The sequence below is a fragment of the Podarcis erhardii genome (assembly GCF_964252035.2).
Source record: "Podarcis erhardii genome assembly, chromosome: 4".
NCBI classification, from domain to species: Eukaryota; Metazoa; Chordata; class Lepidosauria; order Squamata; family Lacertidae; genus Podarcis; species Podarcis erhardii.
This window is the reverse complement of record NC_138508.1, coordinates 66,517,804-66,542,765: the sequence shown is the minus strand read 5'-3', so window position 1 is coordinate 66,542,765 and position 24,962 is coordinate 66,517,804. Positions and strand designations below refer to the sequence as shown.

At 37.8% G+C, this 24,962-nt stretch overlaps 1 protein-coding gene across 2 annotated transcripts in view; it reads right to left on the bottom strand.

The window, feature by feature from the left end:
- Nucleotides 1-2,332: 2,332 nt before the first annotated feature.
- The window catches only part of RPS6KA3 (ribosomal protein S6 kinase A3), a 40,923-nt gene continuing 18,293 nt past the window's right edge, over nucleotides 2,333-24,962 (bottom strand). The window contains exons 4-22 of one of the 2 annotated variants that reach the window (XM_081859084.1): nucleotides 23,741-23,822; nucleotides 21,899-21,979; nucleotides 20,069-20,148; nucleotides 19,458-19,564; nucleotides 19,272-19,309; nucleotides 18,943-19,085; nucleotides 16,006-16,076; nucleotides 13,322-13,410; nucleotides 13,159-13,223; nucleotides 12,966-13,068; nucleotides 12,241-12,365; nucleotides 11,001-11,126; nucleotides 10,532-10,621; nucleotides 10,148-10,306; nucleotides 9,508-9,669; nucleotides 8,723-8,799; nucleotides 7,902-8,019; nucleotides 6,672-6,812; nucleotides 2,333-5,897 (exon numbers count right to left, since the gene is read on the bottom strand). In XM_081859084.1, coding sequence (XP_081715210.1) covers nucleotides 5,775-5,897; nucleotides 6,672-6,812; nucleotides 7,902-8,019; nucleotides 8,723-8,799; nucleotides 9,508-9,669; nucleotides 10,148-10,306; nucleotides 10,532-10,621; nucleotides 11,001-11,126; nucleotides 12,241-12,365; nucleotides 12,966-13,068; nucleotides 13,159-13,223; nucleotides 13,322-13,410; nucleotides 16,006-16,076; nucleotides 18,943-19,085; nucleotides 19,272-19,309; nucleotides 19,458-19,564; nucleotides 20,069-20,148; nucleotides 21,899-21,979; nucleotides 23,741-23,822 — 1,980 coding nt within the window. In that variant the 3' untranslated portion in view covers nucleotides 2,333-5,774. The remainder of the gene's footprint in view (nucleotides 5,898-6,671; nucleotides 6,813-7,901; nucleotides 8,020-8,722; nucleotides 8,800-9,507; nucleotides 9,670-10,147; nucleotides 10,307-10,531; nucleotides 10,622-11,000; nucleotides 11,127-12,240; nucleotides 12,366-12,965; nucleotides 13,069-13,158; nucleotides 13,224-13,321; nucleotides 13,411-16,005; nucleotides 16,077-18,942; nucleotides 19,086-19,271; nucleotides 19,310-19,457; nucleotides 19,565-20,068; nucleotides 20,149-21,898; nucleotides 21,980-23,740; nucleotides 23,823-24,962) is intronic. The other variant, XM_081859085.1, reaches the window with a different exon arrangement.

Below are 24,962 nucleotides of genomic sequence, written 5' to 3'. Positions count from 1 at the left end.
TTTCTGATATTAAAAAAAAATCTCTTATGTAGATTCCCCCTCCCTTCACTAAAACTGTTAAAATAATTACATCCCTCTTGAGTGCACTTTCCCTAGGTCAGAAGTATAAAGATAAAGCTAATCATATACATCACTTTCATGAGTTAAAAGCCATTCATTACTGCTTACCAAGGATTCACATGCCTCTGAACAAAAACCTTCCTTTCCATTACCAGAAAAGCAATGCTTCAGTTCATCTACTACATTTACTACAACAAAACTACATACAATTATTTCCTTATGCCCTGATTCTGTATTTAAAAAGCAATTTTAAATACTTTGCTTGCTTGGTCTTGACAGACAGCTAATCTAACAAGAATGATTGTAAGAAATCTCAGTTTTCTCCTGCTCGGATATTGAGAACATAACTACTACCGTAATTTATTTTGTTTTGCTGGACATCCAACTGCAGTTCTCAAGCCCTTTCTTTCTTTCCATATCATACCTTGTAGGGAAAAGAAAATACAGTAAAGAGTACTTTTGAGATGTCATAAAACCAGTACAGTGCTTATTTGAGGAAAATCTTGCGGTTTGACATCTTGTCACAGGGTGGCTTGTTGGGCCTTGGAAAGCTGCTTCATATTACCAGAGCTATAAATTAAGCTGACAAATTCTTGCCACCTCTCTATCAGGTAGCAATAAATTCAGAATATCCAGTTTATATATTGAGAGTAATGAAAATGTAACTTCCTTACATTCATTTGAGTGTCTTAAGGGTCCTGACATTTTAAAGTGGTTTCAAAGGTGCCAATTCTGAATCTAAGTAGGCATATTTATTTCTCTTACCACAGTTATGAATACACAGGGAATATTAACTTTATGGAAGGGGAAATGTGAGCAAGTGAAGATCAGTGAAAGGGTTTTTCAGCACCATGTTCTAACCAAGTGACTATGCAGGTGATCATCACTGAAAGGATTAAAGGACTGAGTTGGGCTATTTTATTGTGAATAAATTTTTCAAACTTACCCTCCAAAAATCTTGGGTAAGTCAACAGTCCTAAACACTTTAAATGAGTTTGCCTTTTGCCATCCATCACAGAATCTATTTTAAAGCAACTAGTTTGATAATTCAATCAAATTTAGTAAACGCATGCTTTCTTGAATATTTGGGGGGCTTCGGTGATAACTGCATTGTTGATACCAAAATTTTAAGCCACAGACAGAAAGCAACAGCAGTAGACTGGTGGTTCCTCTCAGATATAAAAAGTAACATGATTTTGCAGTTATATTTTACAGTAGTTGCAAATTTTATCCTTTGGTTTAAAATCTTTTAAGAAATCAGCCTACAAGAAATAGCGCTAAAGGGAACAGGTTTGTGAGCACTAGAGGAACTGTAACATTACAGTGGTGCCCCGCAAGACGAATGCCTCTCAAGACGAAAAACCCGCTAGACGAAAGGGTTTTCCGTTTTGGAGGCGCTTCGCAAAATGAATTTCCTATGGGCTTGCTTCGCAAGACGAAAATGTCTTGCGAGTTCCTGCGGGGGTTTTTTTTCTTTCCCCCCCTTTTTCTAAGCCTCTAAGCCGCTTATCTGCTTATCTGCTAAGCCGCTAAGCCGCTTGTCTGCTTATCTGCTAAGCCAATAAGCCGCTAAAAGCCGCTAATCTGCTAATCCATCAATGGGCTTGCTTCACAAGACGAAAAAACCGCTAGACGAAGAGACTCGCAGAATGGATTCTTTCCGTCTTGCGAGACACCACTGTAGTTGGTGTTAAATAGTTTCTAGCATATAACTGAGCTGGGGTGAGCATATCCACATGTAAAATAAGGCCAACCAAATCAATGGTTTCTTAAATTTAAATATGTTTCCGTTAGTTGAGGGACTTCTTTACAGAAAATGAAAATGAGCCTCCCTGATCACTGCCTGAAGTATTCAGAAAAAGCCAAAATTGAAGCAGTACAACTTATCTTCTGCACCTATACGTCTTTTTTGCAGGATCCTGATTCTCCTGTGAGTATGAGACAGTCAGTGCAACACTGAAACCATTTTCCATTCCCATATTAATGCATTACTACACAGCAAAGAAAAGCTGAATGTAGACAGTAAAAAAATTCTGGATTTGGATATGGATGTGTCTTGTTTGAAACAAGCCAACGTTATTGCTGTAGAGTGTTGTCCAGAAAGCTAACTTGTTATAAAGAAGAGTTTAGGTAAAAGGAAGGAGTGCTTGTATAAGAAAAAGGGTGTAAGTTAGCAACCAGGGACTAACTAATTGCTGCCCCTACACAAGGCGTGAGGACTGTGATCCGCACACCCTCTAACATAGGAAGAGGGGAGGTATTTTTTCTGGTCTCCCCCTCCTGCCTATGGCCCACAGTGCCCCTGAAAATTAGTTCTGGAGAGGAGGAGGAGCGGGAAATCAACAAATAATCCCCATTGTTCTTCCTTCATTAGTGGAAAAGTTCTGCTGGAGCAGCAATGCTAGGATGAACAACTGAATTTCACTCTAGGGAGACAGTAACGAACACTAGCCTAAAGTAGTTCACATTTTTCTAGGGTCAGGTGAGTTTTCACTCAAGAGTAACATTTTCAGATTTACAGTGCAATTCTGTTGCATATTTACTCAGAAATAAATCCTATTGTGTTGATCAAGTTTTACTTTCTAGTAAGTGGGGCTGCAGCCTGAGTGGCCCCGGATGAGAAGCTGGATGTCGCAAAGCCCAAGCGAACAATGCAAGACTGGATATACTTGAATCCAACTGTGCAAAGTTATTTTGTAAACGTAACATTAAGGGAATGATTTAAATTAAGACATGTCTCTGTCTCAAGAGCAGAGCTACCAAAGCAGAATGATGACTTATGAATAGATCTAACGCAAGTGCAAAAAGACAAGCATCTTTAAAGCATCTGATAAAAAAACCCCTCAATGACAAAGCAATCCCTGAAAGAGGTCTTCCTTTGCACGAGACTTGAACAGTTTCCTACAGGTTTGTGAAATGTGTTAACTAATTTGAGATCACAGGTAGAAAGCCCAAGTTATTGCAAGAAATCAGTTCAGTTTCCCAAGGCAACTATTCGTTAATGCCGAGGAGAACAAGGCCCTATACCATTATTGATATCTCTTACGTTGGTATTGAATTATTTTTAAATGATTTGCCAAAATACTGGATTTTAGCCAATAGCTGCAAGTATTTTAGCATCCTTATCAAATTTAGGATATGATAGCTATGTTACAACTTAAGCTAGCCCATCTATGACAAGACTGAATAAGCTTGACCATGGAAATGATATGCTTCCTTCCTTTGGGTTGATTTAAGTTATTTGTGGGAAACGGAGTATTTTTTTAAAAAATGCTGAGTTTTTTTAGCTTGTCTCTTCACATGTCCAGAGACACAAATGGAATGTCTGATGAATTGCGTTGTAAGTGCTTCAGAGGTATTATTGTGCTGATCAACTAGTAGTTGAAGACTACTCTAATTAAAAATGAAATACATGAAGGACCACCGAGCTAAAATAGCAGCCTATTGAAAATATCTGATTAAAAATAGAGTAAAAGAAGCATAAGATGTTTGGGTCCAGTATTGCCTTTCCACTTAAAAGGGGGTCTGAGAAACAGCAGAGGCTTACACAGGAGGACAGGGAGATTTCTGCCAATTCCCCCTACAGCCCCCCAGCACCAATTCCTATGCTGAGAACTCTGAATCCACAATATTAGATCAATACTTCAGAGACAATATTCAGGAAACCCAACTAGAAAAGGTAGCTGGCTCATTCTTTGCACAGAACACTCCAAATCACATGAATGAAGAATAAGGGATGTTCACTGCCCAGATATTTTAGTTCTACCACATCTATATGAAATGTCATTGAGTAACAATTGTCTCTTTAACTATGAGATTGAGGATAGAGGGGATGAGAAATTTCGGATTTGTTGCTGCAAGGAAGATTGCTGGCAACTTGTCTAATTATTAAAAAGATTTCCAACCAACAGAAGAAAACTGGATTTCAAAATACAACAAATAAAGAGATAGTAAATTAAAGGCCACTGGGTGGCTAGATTAGCAGCTTCTAAGCACAGGCTTGATTTGCAAACTAGTCTGATGTGGAAGGAAAGAAAAAACATGCTTTTGAAATACTATTTATAAATAAAAAATAAAATAACCTGAAACAACAAAACCAAAGGAACTGCATGAGTTTGTAAGGCAAGGGATGATGCAAAGCACTAGGAAGTTACTACAAGAGGAAGACTAAGAATACTACATGGGGCTGAGTGACCTTAGAAAAGGTAAGCATTTGTAAGACCCAAGAAAACTACTACTCACTGCCTATCTTGCTGCTATTTTGTTTAACACACTGAATTAGGACTAAATTGTTTTCAAAACTCAGAAACATTGATATTAAAAAAAAAAAATTCTTTGGCAGAACTCTGGGATGATCCGTCAAAATTATGTTGTACTTCAACTTATCGAACTTTTTAGTAAATACAACTTCAATATTTCCCAGAAAACAAGTACTCCAAGACAATTCAAACAAGCTGGGAACACAGACCTTTCCCCACTTTCTCATTAAAATAATAAAAACAAAGTCCAAGCCCCACTGTGGTCTTCAGGCTTAGTCATTAGTTATGTGTGGTTAGGATTGTAGCCTTAGCTGGCCAGCTGATTGACGAGCAATGACCAAAAGTCCAATGCTAATAGCAGAGCCACTAGGAAAGGCTGAAGACACTGGGCACATCCCCATTCAACTCAAATGCCATTCTGCTTTGGATTGCAAGCTGAAAATAGCCCAAGTTCAGCCAACCTCCTAATTGCAATTTCCTGACTTTTTTTCTTTTGCTGGCATGCTCATTAACAGATAATGCACTGCTTTAGCTTTAAATGTTCCATTTCCCACCCTATTTCAGTTTAGCTCTGTGGAAGAGTTATCCCTTCTCCTGAAGCAGCAAAGTTTTGGGTTTTAGATGACCAATTACAACTAAACACAACAAAACTGGTTAAACTATTTTGCCATGGTGTCCGATGTCCACAAAAAGGACATGCACACTGGAGATATACAGCTGCTTTTTCATGTCAGTACAGATTCAATTCCACATGTCTGATGGTGAGGAACCTAATGTGCCATTAAATCCGTCAACAGCTCTGGATTCCCATGACTTCTAACCGTATGTCTGTGGAGAGACATACACAAAACACATTCACAGAATTACATTCAATAGCTGTTTAACAGTCAAGCTGCTTTAGAGATGTTAACCATATTGATTAACCATTTAATCAAACGTAATTGTCAAATTCAATTAGTCTAAATAGAAGGCATGTAAAAGGAAACAGTACAGAAATGTACTGCTTATGAAAAGTTTACAAAAACATATAAAATGCTGGATGGCACAAATAATACAGTGCTAATATAAACATACTGTTTAAGCTAAGTGCTTAACATAAACTGTCCATCCATACATGTAACGAAGAATATTTTAAAGGGAGTAAAAATATTCCCTATAAAAATAATGCTATATGGGGAGAGAGTGCTTCATTCAGTGTATTTAATGTGACAGGTGTATGGAATTCTACTATCTCCATGAATAGTTCATTTCCCATTGATTCCACTTTATATTCCATCTGAAAGGCAATATTTTGCCACTGATAGTTTAAAGCAAGAACAGATGAAAGCAGGAGCAGCAGCATAATAGGTACCAGCTGGAACAGTGTGCTTGCAGGTATCTTGGATATGTGCTACCTGTTGCCATGATTTGTGCTATCATCGTATTATGGTACCACATTTTTCAACTAAGGTCACTTCACAGGGCAGTTGAGGTAATTTTTTTCACTCCTCTTCGTTGAGCAAGGGTAGAACGGCCTACTGGCTCTAAAACTGGTGACTGATTGCGGTTCAACGCTGAGTATGTAGCAGCCATGGCACCCTAAAAATAAAAAGGTTGAAAAAATAATTGTAATGTGATTCAAAATCAATAAAAGTGATTAGGGGCTATTTTTAGTTTAAACAAGCAGCACATTATAATGTGCAGGTTGACCCACTCTTCACAAATCCAACTTTTTTTAACACTGAAGCTTTGTGTGCACAGCTCTAGATTTATTTTGTGTCATTTTGGTTCACATTGCCCACAGTTTCTGGGGATATAGTGACTTGATTTTTCTTTCCCCCTCTACCAATTCCTTTTCCTTTGTGTCTTTTAGATTATAAGCCAAGGGAGAAGGAATCTCTAATCACTCCATGTTCCGTATTCTATTGTGCATTTTCACATTTTGATCCTGCAGGCCCAGAGCTGGTGACAAATAGAATAATACAAACTGGGTACATTTTTACATTGTTATTGAATCCATAGACATCTATACCTGAATTGTGATTTAAGCTATAGAGAAGGGACTCCCTGTTTAACAGTATAACAGTTTGTTTCCCCAGTGATGGAAGTACTATTACAGAATTTCAGCAAATCAGTGCTGCAAGAGGTATGTAGCCTTAGAAAATCTACCAGGCACAAACAACAAAATGGAAGTAGAAACTGCAGTTTAATAGGGAGAGGGGTAGGAATAGTAATAGTAATGGGACACTCTATGGAATGGAAGTACAGCCAGTGACCGGGTACTTGGGAAAATGGAAGGAGATGCAGGCAGTCTGCAAATTTTAAAGGGGAAAATAGATGAAAAAACACAGTTATACAAATGCGTATTTTTACCTTCACAAGATGTGGAGCATCTTGCCTGTTTAGCTGGAACTGAGGCAACTGGTCACAGTGGACAATCCATGGATGTCTCAAGACCTGGGCAGCCGTCAATCTCTGATGAGGGTCAACATGAAGCATTTTCGAAACCAAGTCCTATTAATAATAGAACAGAACTAATTAGGCATGTGTTCTAAGGCTTAAAATATGCAACAAATCGAAGATTTTGAATCTCACAAAACTACATACACTCTGATAAAAATGATTCAGATTATTCATTTCTCATATTTCCAAATATATTTTCAAATGCTATAGGGATAAAGGTCTGTTATCAAGAAAGAGGAGCAGGAATACAGAGAGACTTCTTAAAAACATCTGGAGGATATTAATTTAAATAAATCACCATTCAGCAACATACTAGAGTTCCAATGGTGGTTTCTTTGTTTAAGTTGTAGTGTCCATCACATTTTAAAGACATAGTCTGCAACATCTATCACTGGAAGGAAATGCATATTCATTTATAATTTATAAGATTGTAAAACTAGTGACATGCCCCCCCCCCCAATATCCTAAGTATGGTCTGTAACTGAGTGGGTGACGGAGCTGAGAGCATCTTCTGTTTTCAGCAAGCTTTGTCCCTTTTTGCTTAGCTCCTCCTCTCCCCCACTTTCTGCATCTGCAGATAAGGCATCAGTGCATCTGTCTACTGCCTCACATCTTTCCCCTGATTGCAAGTACCTCAATCCTCATTAAGTTCCATTCAGCTGAAGACAATTCCTGTGAAAAGCCCACATTTCCCTAATCTTGGAAGAGTGCTTCCCCAATTCTTGCTCTTCCCCAATTCTTGCAGCTGTGTACTTCCAAGTGTGTGCATTTACTTCCAAATAGTGACGTAAAGGGAGGAAACAAATTGTGTCTTCTGACCTCAGTTTCATGTATCATTCCAGAGGAATGCTAGACTCTTAGCAGTGGCTTTCAAGGGGTTGCAGGAGTCAAGAAAGTGCTGTTGCAGGAGCAGAGTTCTGCTGATCTCTCTCTGGATCTAATGCAAGGGATGCCCATTTGCTGCGTTTCTTTTATCATGGACTTAATTTTATTTATATGCTCAACTTTGATTATCTACAATGATGTAGTCTTATAATCACCTAGTTGGTTAAACAATAAATTGTTGACTATTTCAGATGTCGCCATGAAATGTTATTCAAAAACACATCTAACATACAATGGATGGAACATATATGCTACCTTTGCTGTATCTGAAACAGAATTCCAGTATCCACCACTGAGAGAGAACTTTCCACTGCCTATTCGTGCCAAAATTTCTTCTGGAGTATCATCAGGACCATTTGCAAATGGAGTGTAGCTAAAAATAATAATAACAATCACAAAGATTTTTGAGTTCATTGTTAACTTCCAACTACTACAAGTGTCAATGACACTAAAATAGTAATGCATATTCATATTATGGGGAAATTCATGTTAGGAAGTAGCTTGTCATCTTACTGAATTCAACAGACTTAGGAAAGTCAGCAGACCAGGCAGAGGGGCTTTTCGGTAGTGGCACCCACCCTGTGGAACACCCTCCCATCATATGTCAAGGGGATAAGTAACTATACAACCTTTAGAATACATCTGAAGGCAGCCCTGTAATGTTTAATGTTTTATTATGTTTTTGTATATACTGGAAGCCACCGAGAGTGACTGGGGCAACCCAGTCAGATGGGCAGAGCAGAAATAAAAAAATTACTAATTTTATATAGAAAATACTGAAACCTATTCAGTATTGCTATTAGCCCTGCAGTTTCATCTCTCATCACCACTATCTGCCTCATGAATGAATGACTGGGAAGAAGAACAAGAAAGCACAGCAGAACAACAGGGCAAGGGGACATGAGCAGATCTCAAGGTAACAGAGTAGGACAGAGTATATACACAGGCAATACCTTGTGGTGCTGCAAGAGAATATCAACTTAGTTTTGAAATTCTGAGATGAAAAGCTACAAGAACCTCTAATCCACTTTTACAAATTAATGTAACAATTTCCAACTTAGAACCTACAAACATACCCAGTCAGCATTGTATAAAGCAGAACACCAAGGCTCCATATGTCACATGCAGCATCATAGCCTTGCCTTTTTAAAACCTATGGAAAGCAATGTTTTCATTAGTTTCTGCAGAAAAAGCCAATTCCTTTGGTTATGAAAAATGGGTGGAATCCAATGCAGCACAAGCAGGCATCCACTCATCAACTGTTTTTCTTCTACCCCTCTTCTTTCCCTACAGCCCCCTGCACACATCCAACATCTGCTCCAGAGGGTGGGGGACCCTCCAGAGCAGATTTATGTGCAAGTATTGAAGGAGTAAGCATCTTCTATTATACATTTAAGAAAAAATGTGTGAGTTATTTAAAAAGTCACTCCACTGAAGCACGCACACAGGGTGAAGACAATTCCACTGTACAGCCACCACAGGACTGCAAAAAGAAATATGAAACAGGAAAATTCTGTTCAAGTAAAATAAGAACCCTCAAAAGACTACATCAATATAGAAGTACACTGAAAGGGGGAGGAACTATATTGTTTCTGCTTAATAACTACGAGGTAAACAAAGCATTAAATCATTTGTGCACCACTTGATGTATCAACAGTCTCAAAACTCTTAAAAAGAGGGGGCAGGAATGCCTTGTGTTCTCCCTCTAACTCTGAAAAGCACTGTGGCATGCCCAGCCCAATATATAGGGCCAAAATGGAAGCCCAGGACACATGTAACTTTACCCAAGTTAAGAAATCCGAAGCAGGTCATAAGACTGCACACTCTCACCTCCACACCAAAAAACTATACTGATAGTTACCTCAGGAGCAACAAAATTTGCTGTGTAACAAGGAGTCATTAGAAGGCCATTTTCTGCTCTCAGCTGCTTTGCAAAGCCAAAGTCACAAATTCGAATAGATTCTGGATTGCCAGATTCATCAACATAAAGGATGTTGCTAGGTTTCAAGTCTCTGTGTACAACCTAAACCAACCAAACAAACATGGCTGTTGTTACTTCCACATTTAAAAAGAATATAATGCATCCAATATCAACATCCCTTTATTGCAAAATAAATTAATTGAGCATAGTCTATCATTTTGGGTCATATATATATATATGTGTGTGTATATATATATATGTGTGTATATATATATATATATATATATATTCATGAGCATTCATTCTTACAAGTTAATTATCCATAAGGTACTTGTGTGCTTGCCCTTATTCACCATATCTACAGAAAAGTTATGAACTGGCTCTTGGGTACCTTTTCTTCTACCTTTACACAAACTAACGAACTATTGCAAACTAGCATCTAATTAGTTAATGCTCACAGGCCAGATGGGAGAATTTAAAATAAAATGAAAGCTTTAAGAGCTGTAACAACGGAATAACTTATCTATTGTATTAACCAGGTAGTGCATTTCAAATATATCCCTCAAGAACGCAGACTTACTCCTTGTGCATGAAGATATTCAACAGTTTTTGTTATTGTCAGTAGAACAGCACTGGCTTCTCTTTCTGAAAAAAATTTTTGCCTAAGGATTTTGTCCAACAGCTCTCCTCCTTTCATAAGTTCTGTTACCAGGTACACACATTTCCCATCATCGTACACCTGAAAAGTGTAACACATTATTTAAGTGCTCAGTTGTGCAAAGAGTTGTATCCAACATTAGTCATACATTGAGTACACCCACTGAAATCGAAAGGCATAACAATCTTCGTTCCACTAACCTAGCAAGTGCATTTGCAGACTCCTAATGAAAGATTAAATACTGTACATGTCAAAAGCATCTTATTTATGCCTGAATTGCAATAAAGCTGCTAATCATCTACTTACATCTTTGAGAGTAATAATATTTGGATGCTGTCCGTATCGTAGTAGAATTTCTATTTCCTCTGTGGGATCTCTTTTACTCTTGTCTATTATCTAAAAGAGCAAACATATTTGAACCAATAACTATATTATTAACTCAGTTTTCCCCATGTCAATATTGTTTCATACCTACAACCACTGTTTTAAGTCTCTCAGAGGATTTGAAACAGCATTTTTGTGTGAAGAGCCACCCTTCTTCAAACCAGTTTTCCTTCTAAGCTCATAACACTTTCATTAATTGGGTGTTTGCAGATTTCTGCTTTTCCAGTTCCTCAATCTCCTTTAGCTGCCGAAGCCACCTCACTACAAGCCTATAACAGTCTCCCCTCATCTTAACCCATAGCCCTCAAAATGCTTCTCAGCCTTGGTTACCCAATTACCTCAGTGCACTGAGAATGTGCTAACATTATGGATGCTTGAAACAATTAATTACCTTTACTGCATATTCCATATTTGTTGCTTTATGTATACATCTCTTGCACACCGAATAGGAGCCAACTCCTATATCTTGTTTGACTTCATATCCATCAGTAAACTGAATGCTGTTCCTGTGTAACTGCTACCAAAATAACATTATCAATTAATGCATTCTTTACAAATATCCAATTTAGATCTTTATATTTTAGAACAAATGTTTATCAGTAATGAATTGTTTGTACAACTAATAATATTGAACTTTTAAAAGAAAGCATTTTCCACTCTGATTTTCATATCTTCTCCAACCTGAATAATATGTTCATACACACTGAATAGTGTGGAAAGACACAAACGGCTGGTTTTCACATTACCCCTTGGTTCAGCATATAGTTCATTTGCTCCTTCCTTTACATGTGTGGGGCAACAAGCAAGGAAGCTGCAATCAAAACTAGGAACTATGCTTATTCACTTCCAAACAAGCTGGAATATAGAAGTTAACTTTAAACCATTGCTACATAGTCTGGCTTCTATGGAAGCCATTAAACAGTTTTCCACTGTAACCTCCGCACACAACACTAATTCATGGTTTTAGGCAACCTTCACAAGCCTGGTCCCATGCATTTGTTTTGAACTACAGTATCTAGAGGACACCAGCTTACCAAAGGCTTGTTTAAGGTTATGTGCCCCAAAGCATTATTAACTGATAATTTTTATTTTCTGAATAAAACTATCTCAAATTGGACATAACAAAAAGGCAAATAAAATGTTTAATAACACATGCAAAGTAGAACTGGTCTGTTATGAGCACATAAGTAGCGAAAGCTATTCAAATTAAACTGATAGAGCCAAAAACAAGGACAAAATATGAGAGAGAAAAAGCAATCTACTTGTTTACTTTGCATGTGGAAATAACTTCAAGACATTAAGTAGCTTGAGCTCTTGAGATACAGCAAGCTACAGATAACAAAAACAAAAAGAGATTAACGTCACAGAAACACTTCCATGCGCTTCTGCACAGCAAGGGCTTTTTTCCTCATGCAAACCAGTAATATAATCAGCTTGAGGAAGAAAATGCATTCACTTCCAAATATCATTTTCTGCATGTGGAAATCCTTCAATAAGATTATATGTGAAACTTGATTATCTATCCTTTGGGCACAGCTTGTGCATACATATTGTGCAAGCAATATCTGATCTCCTTGCAGGCCCCTAAATTCCAGCCAATACGAATAGTTAACTTCATAATGAACATTCACCTGAACAATCGAGTGCCCAACAGATGTCTGCATTGCTTGACTTTCATCATCGGTTGCAATAGCTACAAAACTGAAGCCCCGAAAAAGTTGGTGAGCATTAGCACTAGGTGGAATACCAGGTGAATCTGGGGAAAAAATATTTTATTTTATTTAAGATATTCCTCTTTTAGAAATATTTCATAAAAATGCCTAAGGCAGTTTGCACAAAAAGCTGCATTTCAAATTATGATCAGAACAAAACAACAATATGACAGGCAACAAAGATCAGGATATTTAAAAAGCGGTGTACCATTTTAGTGAGTTGTCAGGTCAAATACATGATTGAACAACCCAATTATCATATCGTGCTGGAAGGTAACAGCGAGGGATAGGCCTCACTATCTAAAAACTGAGTCCCAGGAATGGTAACTGAAAAGGCCATCTTCTCTATCCCAACCAAATGCAACACCGATTTTGGTAGAACATGAAGGACACAAGATCTTGGCAAGAAAGACCTGCTGCATACTGAAGTCAGATTAAAAGGACACCTGTGTGTCAGGTAACACAAAACCAAGGGAGTAACACAAAATTGAGGTTGTTTGCCTGTTTCTCATGTATAGCAACTGTGTGACTGATTTATTTCATTTGTATACCCTAGACTCATAAAAGTTAAAAATCATGCACGTGATTAAGATTAAAACCGTAACTTTCCCAAACCACCTGAGAGAACGGTATATATATCTTACCTTTTGGAGTTTTTGCTGTAAATTCGGGATCAAAATAAAATGTGTCTTCAGGTCTACCCGTTGCTGGTTTAAATGGTGGATTAATTTCTCTTCTGTACAATTTCTAAGACAAACACATTTAACACGTTAGAAAGCTGTAACACAATTAACATGAAATGTTGTAAGTGTGTTTTACTCCGTTGTGTGTACTTACATTCCAGTCTATTGTGGAGAAAAATGGATGCCTCTTAATTTCCTCAACTCCATCAGGACCTGCACCTATCCGAGGTCAGCAATGAACATAACAGCAGATATATTAGGGATTTGTTTAGCTTAATGTTGAAGTCCTTAGTAGATAACTTAATTAAATTATTTACCTAATCTGTTTGCAGGGTTTCTCTTGAAAAGCATTCGGAGAAGACTCTGAGCTTCTGGACTTAAAAACTGAGGCATTCCAAGTTTGGCTCTGTACAATAAAAACACATTAACCATATACAAAGTTTATAGTGGAAATGCCACGTTCATTTGTTTTAAGCACAACGCTTGGTGAACAGCAAATGCTGCACAAGCAGGCTTCCCCTTCTGCAATGGAACATCCCCCTTTCCTTCCCTCTCCCTGAAGCCTTCCCTGTGCCTCCAAATTCTGCTCCAGAGGGTTGGAGGATCCTCAAAAGTACACCAGGCGAAAGGTGGGAGTGGGCAACAGGGGGAAGGAAACAAGGGGAAGTCTTTTGCACAACTGGGTGGAAATCCACTGGCTATCATTCCTGTCTGAAAATAAAGTAGGTGAAAACACACAAAAAGGCCCAAATGTTGCTTCCACACAAAAATTCCTATTCCAACTGTGCGATCCTGGAACTGCAGAACTAAACATAATGGAAAATTATGGAAAGGAAACACAAATATTGTATTTCATTGCCATCTATGGTCTCTCTTAATTGAATTTTTCACATGCATTGGTAGGGTTGTGTATATCCAGCAGCCTAAAAATCTCTCTCTTTTTTAGCATGATAGCAATGCCAGTAAAGCCAAAGGAGGAATTAGTAAGAGAACAGAACGCCTAAGATCAGTCCTCAGTCCTCATGCTTCTGCTAACTTTCACATGTACTTTCCACTCTTCATTTCAGTAACTGGAATTCATAAACAGAAAAGGAACACTATGAGTGAACACTATGAACTACAGCAATGCTTTAATAGGCCACACTCAATGTAAAAGGTACTATGATGGAATACATTCTTGTTTAATCCGTTGATCCTGTTCCCTGAAACCAGTGAGGTAAACTGCCTGGATCACTGCAAACCAACTGGGAAAGGCTAACTGGTTCTTCTGTAACTAAATGAGAATCATTTCCTGGAACAGTTTCTGCAGAAATTCCATTGGTTTGCATCTAGCAAAGAGACACTGATTAATTTTAGCTCAACTAACTAGAAACACACAATGTCCTTGGAATGTTATGATTAACCACTTTGCATTACAGCAGATTCTTCTGAAAATATTTGATTCATAACCGGTTACTGTTGAGCAAAACACAACCCTGTTCCAACAAGAAACTCTCTAGATTATATAGCTACATGAATGAGAGCCATCTTGGTTGTTTTTTTTTTACAGGTATATACAAAAACATGCCTTGATAATTTAGGACAAAATAGACACAAAAAAATCTGTCTTTGATTCAGGCTGATCATGGCTAAAGAAACCAAAGTTAAAAACTGTGGAATAAAATGATAATATCAGTAGAAGGGGAACAGACAGACTAAATATGAAATACAATCACAAGTTTATAAATTATAAAAAACAGACCCCTTATAGAGAATTAAGTCTAGCACCATGCAAAAGTACTGGGTGGTATTCAACCACATTTTACTCAGTGTAAAGGTAAAGGTACCCCTGCGCGTATGGGCCAGTCGTGTCTGACTCTAGGGTTGTGCGCCCATCTCACTTAAGAGGCCGGGGGCCAGCACTGTCCAGAGACACTTCCGGGTCACGTGGCCAGCATGACGAAGCTGCTCTGGCGAGCCAGCACCAGCGCAGCAAACAGAAACGCCGTTTACCTTCCCGCTATAAAGCGGTACCTATTTATCTACTTGCACTTAGGGGTGCTTTCGAACTGCTAGGTGGGCAGGAGCTGGGACTGAAAGACGGGAGCTCACCCCGCCGCGGGGATTTGAACCGCCGACCATACGATCAGCAAGTCCTAGGCACTGAGGTTTTACCCACAGCACCACCCGCGTCCCTTTACTCAGTGTAGACCCATAGAAATTAACAAACATGACTAATTTAGGCCCACTAATTTCATTGAGTCTACTCTGAGTAAAACAAAGCTGAATATTATCCTCTGCCATTACCACAGGAGTGGTAGCTAAGACATAGTGACAAAGAAAGTATGAGAGTGTATATACATAGCAAAGACCAAAAGACATTCAAGTTGCTTCAGAAGTATAACAATAGTAGTCAGATATAGATCTATTTATTATATGACCAAGTCTGATATATTGATATATGACTACAGCCAACCTAGGCTATAGGTATATTCCACAGTATCAAATTTTGTATCCAGATTGAAAAATAAATAATGCATTAAGTATACCAGAGGTATACTGTAGCTGGATAATAATCTACAATGCAAACCTTAATTCCACCCACTTGTCAGGAGTGTTAGAATTAAATCAGTATGCAATGATAAGGATAGGTTTCAGAAACAGGAGAGGCACCGGAAGGACCAATGGTTTATAACAGTAGTAACAAAAAGGGAACGTTAAGACATTTTTCCACTAGAATTTTCAGGATGGTGAAACTAATAACAGATCAAGGAGAATATAATTTGGTAACTTTTAAAGGAGATAATGGGACTACAAATACATTATTATGTATTAGAAAAGTACTGGACTAAGTGTCCGTTCAGCTTTTGACAGGAAGGACAGTAGAGTGGAAAAGGACATTAGCAGGATGCATTATGGAGTCAGGATGTAAAATGAGGGAATAGTAGAAAGAGATTGCAGCATGGAGGGCATCCCCAGTAGAATACCTGGTGAGATAAACGTATAATAAGAGTGTACTCACTTGAGAATCAGTGTCATGGTTTCTTTTCTGTCTTTCCCTTGGAAAGGTAGAGTACCAGTGAGCATTTCAAACTGTATAAAGTAAAACTTCCATCAATCATATTAAAAGACGAGGTAATTTCTTTTCAACATCACATTTGATTGTTGTAACCCACCCTGGGACCTTAGGGTGAAAGGTGGGAAATAAATGATAACAGCAACAACCACCTTCCTCTCTTTGACAAAACTAGTAGAACCTTGTTTATAAAACAAATTGTGCATACCAACCAATAACTCTGCATAATAATGTTCTGCAGCATAACTTTTTACATTTTCAGGAGTTTAACACATCTACCTTTGACGCAGTCAGTGCATGTTAACCTAATTCAGATGCTAATAGCTAGTTGTACATTTCTACATCTAATGTGCGTTTGAAGCTAAAAATTAAAAGGCAGCTATTTTGAATGAAGCACACTTTTCATTTTGTCTACTTGTAAGAAAATACTGCTGTTGTCTTAAATCTGAGCAAACACAAACTTTGTATGTGATTTATGAAAAAATATCCACTCTCTTGATAGCTCAGTTGGTAGAACATGAGACTCTTAATCTCCAGGTTGTGCGTTTGAGCCCCACGTTGAGCAAAATATTACTGCACTACAGGAAGTTGGGCTAAATGACCCTCATGGTCCCTTCCAACTCTACAATTCTCCAATATAAAAAATGTGCTTGTGTTAAGACCCACAAATTTAAGTGTATATCAGTAGGTTATAACAAGTCTTTTATTCTGTAAGGGTCAATAAAAAGGCTGCTTATTACTCTATATTTCTTCTAATCATTAGGTGTATCTTAACTTATTTTGGGTTCTAAGTTTCTCAGAACTGATCTATTTAATCTAATTGAGAGCAAGACTAGGAACTTATGCTTCCTTTTAGTAGCCTTGCCTCCCACGCCACTTAACTAGGGTTAAGTAGCATGTTAGAACTAATATTAACTATGGTGTTCCTTAACCCAGAGTCTAAAATTGTGGCCTTTAAAACTGCATCAAAGTTAACTTTAAAATAAGAGTGCAGGACATTTCTGTAAAACAAATTTATCTGTAATGTAATTAAGGAAGTATTATTGAATTGCATCTAACTAAGAAACAGAGACAACAGTGTACAGCGGGTCCGCAACTTACAATCACTTTACTTATGCAATCGCAGCCTTACACGGGTAGGGTGGGGCAATAAAATAGAAAATGGAGAGCGGGGAAAACCTGCCGTTCCCCAATCTTCATTTCCACTACCCACCCACCCACACTCCCAGCAGGCTTTGCTGCTGTGGAAAGTGTTTTTTAAGCCCTCCACCTCACTTACTGGGCTCTCGGAAGGTGGTGGAAGGGCTCTAGGAACATTCCTTTGGCTCTCGCATGAGCTTCCCAGAGCCTGGTAAGCAACACCTCACAGGGGCTGGTTCTGAGGGTTCCTGACTTTGTGCAGTTTTGAATTTGCCTTTCCATGTACACCCCCAGAACCGAACCCTCATGTGAGTGGTAGGCCCACTGTATTGCAAAATATCGTTTCAGTTTGCTATCACATATACGTATAGGGCAAAATTCACCTAACAAACCTGCCCAAGGGCTTTTGTTGCACAAGAGGGCTTTCCCCTCCCCCTCTGTGGCCCCACCTCCCGAAACTGGCTCGGTAAAGGGCATTGGGAGAACCTCCAGAACAGCATGTGGGGAGAGGGGAAATTGTTCCATCTAGAAACTGATATGTTTGAAAAGAAGGATCATTCAACACAACATGGTGTTGAATTCCACCCTTAAAAACAAAAACAAGTTGCTTAAAATACTGTACAAAAAATAAAACCTGCCCTCTGCTTTTTCAACTGGCTGATCTGCAAAGATTTCACTTAAGGAATGTATTTGTCCCTATGGAGCCAGGTAGAAAGAATCTGTGGGTCACTTTTTTGGACTGCAATTTGTACAAGGTGCCCAGGGAGGATAGATTCTTTTTTAGCTACTCTAGGTGGATGACTTGCTGCAATTCTGATCTATTACTGTTTAAATGGCGAGTTTCAGGAAAGGTTAGTGATAAGATAGCTAAGTACTTTCTATCCTCAGTAATGTTAAAACTTATAATAAAGTAAGAAGTCTTTTTTGGTGAATCTATTTGTTATTCTTACTATGCAATTGTATCAACTTCTATAGGATCTACTTCTTGTATCAACCTTTATGATTGAAAAAAAAAAGCTATTCTTTTGTAAATAATGTGTTGCATTTTAAACATCTCAGCTTTGCTTCAAAACATTTGATAAGCTTAAATTATAATCATTTTGTAATATGTTGTGGTTTTTAAGATTTATATTTTTTATCGTTTTGTCTGACCAGGGATTACTTCTCTTTGTTGTCTTGATTGCATTCAACTATAGCTACTGGCATCATAGTCTTATGGTATTTATACACCTATGAAATACTGTAACCAAAATATTGTAGAACCCAGTGGTGGCTTTGTAAATTGCAAACAAGAGTGACAGACGCAGCTTGAGCTATTTGGCCTTGGTTTTTAATTTTTTGTGTTTGATGAAAAAAGGTTGTGGATAAGGAGCTGCACATCTTTTTCAGAATGAAATACCGTATTTTTCCATCTATAAGATGCCCCCATGTATAAGACACCCCCTATTTTGTGGGGCCTCAGATTTAAGAAAATGGGGGGAGATGGCCCCGTGGATAAGACGCCCCCTAATTGTTGACATTATTTTTTAGGTGGGGGTGGAAACTAGTCTTATACATGGAAAAATACAGAAATACTACCACTGAAAGCATGAAGTTATTCTCTTTCCTACTATTTTCTGGACTAGAAACTGCTACTTCTGAATTATTTACATTTAAAATGAATGAAATTTACCCCCAAGTAAATGAGCCAAGAATCGGGGATCAAGAGACTCTACCACCACTTTCAGTTCATCAGAAACCTACCATTAACACTCCAAAAGACCACCAGTCTGCACTCTGTGTATGCCCCCGCCGATTAACCACTTCCGGGGCCATATATTCTACTGTTCCACAGAAGGAATATGCTTTTTTCTCGTGATCAATAGACTCCTTGCTTAAACCAAAATCTGGAGAAAGAAAGCACAATGAATTTAGTAATCTTATGAGAATATACAAAGTTTTGAAAACAGGTTCTTTATACTTTGCATGTGTTTCACCAGCATAATTTCATTTCCCCTCTCTAGCGCTGTTTATCACACTAAAAGAAAACTGTCTACGAATTATTTATGTAGTAGAAGTTTGTTTTTACTTACCTGTCAATTTAATATGTCCTTCTTCATCAAGTAATATGCTATAAAAAAAGATAAAGCTTGTTTGAAACATGGTTATGCTGATTTTCTTTACAACAAATAATGACTGTCAGAGAGCATACTGGGAGGATTAAAAATCTAGAGAGAGAATATGGTATTTCTATCATATTCAAAATAAAAGGTTCTTACTTTTCTGGTTTTAGATCTCTGTATATTATTCCAAGACTATGCAGATGATCTAAAGCAAGTGCTAATTCAGCCAGGTAGAATTTGACGTCCTCTTCTGTGAACATCACCTAGAAGAGAAAATGCATAATACTTGTCTAAAGTTAATACAGAGCAAACAGTTTCTATGATTAGAAAAGATTGAAGAGTTTTTTTCCAGTTTAAACTTAAATTGAAAACTAAAAATTGTATGTCAAGTGTTTATAAAAGTCACTTGCACTGTCAAGTAAGTGCATTATTAATACAACAGACTTTGAATTCTGATGGATGCATTTCTACATCAGCTGCCTAAGGATAATTCAACTGTACATTTGTTGCATCTCTATTCCCCCACTCCCAACCCTCCAAAATATTTAAGATTTAAGTGTGGAAAGCAAAGGGGAAGAAAGAAGAGACAGAACGGAAGAGATATATGAACACAGACCATGCAGTGTAAAGTAACTTAGATTCATCGGTACAATTAATTAAGAAATCATGGCAAATATTTCCCTGAACATTTGAGCACATTCTATAAAATAAACACAACCTCTATTAATAGAATTCAGAATTGTGACAACAATATATGAAACATTTACCTCTTTGGATAAGCGTGTAAACAAGTCTCCTCCTCTGAGAAAGTCTAAAATAAGGTATAGTTTCCCTTCTGTTTGAAAAGCTGAGGGGGAAATCAACATTATTTTAATAAAAGTATTATATTCTTGGGTATGTAGGTACTTATTGACTGTTACTATTATTGCAAAGATATTGTTTTATGATGCTGGATCATTAAAAAGTTCGTTCAAGAATGTGTTAAAATGCAATGCTGCACCCTAGCTATTACTATGTTCTATGATTTTTCAAACAACATTAAAATGAGCATCTTTGCTTATTATACATTATGGCTAGAGTCATAGAAAGGTTTTAGATCCAGCTGTGGTATCTCTTGACGAAAGAAGAAGGGATGCAAATTTTCCCCGTTCTCTCTATTCCCCACACCTGCCATGCCACCATCCACACTGATCTGGAGGAGTCCCCAACTTTCTGAAGCTGACACTGGTGGGGGCTGGCACTGGCCACTGCAGGGGCACAAGGAAATCAGCAAGAAATACCTCCCTCCATCTTCCATTAGGGGACACCCTCCACTGGATTAAAAGCTCTTCCACGAGCACAAAGTTATCAACTATAGTCTACTCTATACAGCGTGTATCATATTTGTAGCATACAGATCAAAACTATCACGCAAAGCAATTTTTATCTTGGCCACACCAATGTTAAGATTCATATGTATTTTATGCATTCAAAAAAGGTTTTAGAAGTTTTATGAGATATTTGACGCTTTAATGCACAACTGCTCTGTGTTTTGTATGTATTATGCAAGTGATGGGTATTGAAGAAAATAGACACTGTGCACATTTTGTATGTGGAAGTGTAAGGATTCTGTCGAGTTGCTTTTGAGGTTATTTTTTTTAGAAGCAAATTACTTCTGCTCACCCCACCCCTATGTCCTCACATTGCCAAAGCACATGTTATCCAGACTTCTGAAACTTTAAACTGCTGGACAGTGCCAAATTTATTATAGATCTGGCCACTTGTAACTTGCATTCAGCAACAAGAAAGTTCCAGATCACTCACTGGAGAACAGCATCAAAGCTTCTACCCCTTCCACCTCAATACTGAATATTTTTCTTTAACAGAAAAAGTAAACAGTGGGTTGCTTCTTAAAATTTAAAATTTAATTGCCTCAGAGATATGCAAAATGCAAAGCATCCCTTTAAAAACAGGACTGGGTAAATCTCAGGTAAATAAAACCTAAGTATGTTCTGTTCTGGCCAATGCTTAAAAAAAAGTATAGCTGACATATTCTATAACAGAGTATTTCTTTTTCTTTCTTATATTAATTAACTAAATAGGTGAGAAAACTGCCAAAACAGTACTGAAATCACAAAAGCTGAAAATGAACCCTTAGGGAGGTAAATTTAACAACACCATTGTATATTTGTATGAGGCCTTTCCATAGTTACGCCACATTCAAGGTGGCTTACAACATGAAAATATTTACATAACTAAAAATATATCAAAATTTAACACTAGGGAAGTTAAAGGAATGTCAAAAATTACATTTGTTCAGAAACTGATCTTTACTAATGATCAAGCTTCAAAATGTAGCATTTGTCTTTTTGTGATTTTCTGCAATGAATAGTATGGATGAAATCTCCTATACAATTAACTGCTTTAACAAATGCCAGTTATGCAAACTGACTTGTACAGGAGTACAAGATGGTAGGTTGGGTCTCAATAGAACTTGCTATATTTTATTTGAAGGTATCAGGATTTTATAAATGGCAAATACGTACGAAATATCATAGTTACCAGTAACTAGCAATATTTACGGTACTTTAGCAATTTAGGATGCTTATTAAACTTACCGTAATGCAACTTGACAATAAAGGGATGATTAACCTCTACTAAAATGTCACGCTCCATTTTTGTCCGAACACGATCGCGAACTATAAGAGATGTTGACCAACATTTAGTGCAAAAGAATACTACCCACTTAATTATGTATATGGACTATTGTTTTTCGGTTTTATATCCATTGTATGTGGACGCAATGTCAAAGTTTTCAAGAACCATTTTCACTGTACAAAATGTAATGAAAAATAAAGTTTTAAGAGTGCAATGTTATGGATAAAAAATGGCTTGTGCCAATGGAAAGGCACTTCCGTTGTGCGAGGAAGTATTACAAAATTCTCTCATGTCCACATCCTGCTGGAGCCCCCATGCCCAGTTCCAGGTGGTCCCTCAACCTTTATGAGCGGGTTGTGGGGCACAGAGGGGTGTAGTATGGGGGTGCCAGGAAGGCCCGATTGTGTTAGCAGAGTTATACTCTCACCTCTCTAGTACCAAATTTATAAATACAATTTTTGGGATCTGAGCAGGAAAAACATTGGACTTGCCTATGCACATATCCCCCTGCTGCATAGACCCTGGCTTACCGGAGTCAACAATCATACCAAAGTGCCAGGGGTTGAAAATATATGTACGGTAGGGTACTTTACTATAGCTCTCAAGGACTTTCTTCTCAATTTCTAGCATGCTTTCCAAAAAGGGTGATCACCATAACTTTATCCCAGTGTCTAAGTATTGATGGAAGGATTTGTAGTATACATTATTCAACAACTAGCAAATCCATCACCCTGACAATTTTCCATTGTCTGTCGCTAAATACATACTATGCAATAAAAAAACTTGCAAAAAGAAATTAGGCATCTGTTGCATAAAGCAAGAGTACTGAATTTACATTATGAGTGCAAATTCTAAAACCGAAGCCAAGAAACTAAGTGCATTCAAATTCTATTTGCTCTATTTACAATTATTGTTTCTAAGCACTCATTCTAGCAAAACCATCAAGATGTGAACATAGTCCACATGAAGATGCCTGTAAAACTGTTGCACCGGGAAAATATTCAGTGCCATACACCCTATGTTATGGTGGATATGTATTCTTAGCCTCCAAACGCAGGCTATATTCATGTATAGCCCAACCCTAAGATCAACATTATTACTAATAATTTATTACTTATTATTAAATTTGTATACCACCCTATACCTGCAGATCTCAGGACTGTTCACAACCATAAAGTATCAGTGAACTAAACAGGTCTTATTTCCCAGCAAACATGCATAGCAAAATGTTTAGAAGCATTAATAATGTTTTTAAAAAGTACAAGAAAAAGAGCTAATAAGCAAAACTCATGACAAATAGGTGATTGAAAAAGACACCACTGTATGTAAATTTAGATGCAGTCATCTAAATTTAGGCGCAGATTCCAGGGAACAAAAGCAAGGTTGTCTAAATATGAGCAAGTATCAAGTGCATGAATGTGCCTCAATGGGTTCCAACTTTTTCACATATGCTACTTTTCAAAATCACATTCTTGATGGGGATATATATACACACACACACATATATATATATATATATATATATATATATATATATATATATATATGTGTGTGTGTGTGTGTGTGTGTATTCCAGTTGGATTGTATTGCGCTGGATATATGAATTGCTCTAATTTTTAAAGGGTATGGGGTTAAAGTTCTCCCAAGATTATGTAGAAGCTCAGCCATCAAGTCAACACCAGAAAATTTTCCTTTTACTATCAGCTCCTCCACCACATCTCATTGCACTGTCAGTCTCTTGCAACAATGTTTTAATATATTATTCTTAAAACAATTATATTTAAAGAAATCATGTCATTTACCCTTGAGTGTTGCTTTTTTTAGCACCTTCATTGCATACAGCTGTCTTGCATCTGATCCTGAGATTTTTTTTACAAGGAATACCTGTATTAAACACATGAAACAATTCTATTACAATGATCCAACACACACTGAACAGACCCAGGGTAAGAACGTATTTGTGCACATACAGAAACATCAATCTCACATGAATGCAAATGGTAAGGTAGGCATTATTCCACTTCACTACATACTTTTAAAAAGCTGCATGTGAATAAGACTCAGGTGCACTTTCAGTATAATTTCACATTCCTAACTCTCTAAGTATTGTTACAGCAAGGCGACTAGACTAGAAGGAGTGTACATTTCCTACCAGTAACTTACAGAAACCAAGTGCAAGGAGCAGAGGAAATTGGATGCCAATGTCATAAATAAGATTGAATAGTCTTTTATCAAACCAAATTCCTTGAAAGGGGAACAGCAGTGAATAACAGAGCAAGCAAACCCTGGCCAGAGAGATGCAGAGTCACTGCTACATCTGCAGCCTCATTGCTCATGCTGGTCAGGGCAAAAGCACAGCCGTCTGGCTAGATATCATCAAGTGATGGCAGTGAAGATGGCTCAGGATCCAGGGAATCCCTGATCAGTTCAGCCACTTGCCCTCCCTGGAACACTCCACTTACAGACATCTCACAGGTTACAGCAAGTCAGAAGTTTGTTGGGGGTGAACAGGGAGCCCAGCATGAGTGAAGGTGTTGTGGGCTGAGGGAAAATCTCTGCCCAGCTCACCCCCCGCCCCCGTGGCAGGTCAGGGACTTAGATTGAGCCCTTAGTTAAGAGGAGTTTATTTAAAAATGGCCACTCAGACCTTTTTGGCATTTAAATGTTGAATGAAGAAAATGTGTTGTTGTAAAATACAGTGGTACCTCGGGTTACAGACGCTTCAGCTTACAGACTCCGCTAACCCAGAAATAGTACCTCGGATTAAGAACTTTGCCCCAGGATGAGAACAGAAATTGTGTGCCAGTATTGCAGTGGCAGCGGGAGGCCCCATTAGCTAAAGTGGTGCTTCAGGTTAAGAGCAGTTTCAGGTTAAGAATAGACCACTGGAACGAATTAAGTTCTTAACCAGAGGTACCACTGTAGTCATCTTCGGACAAAGAATTCTGTGAGTGGTAGTAAGCTCAGCTGGTTAGAGTGTGGTGCAGATAATGCCAAGGTCATAGGTTTGATACCCATATGGGC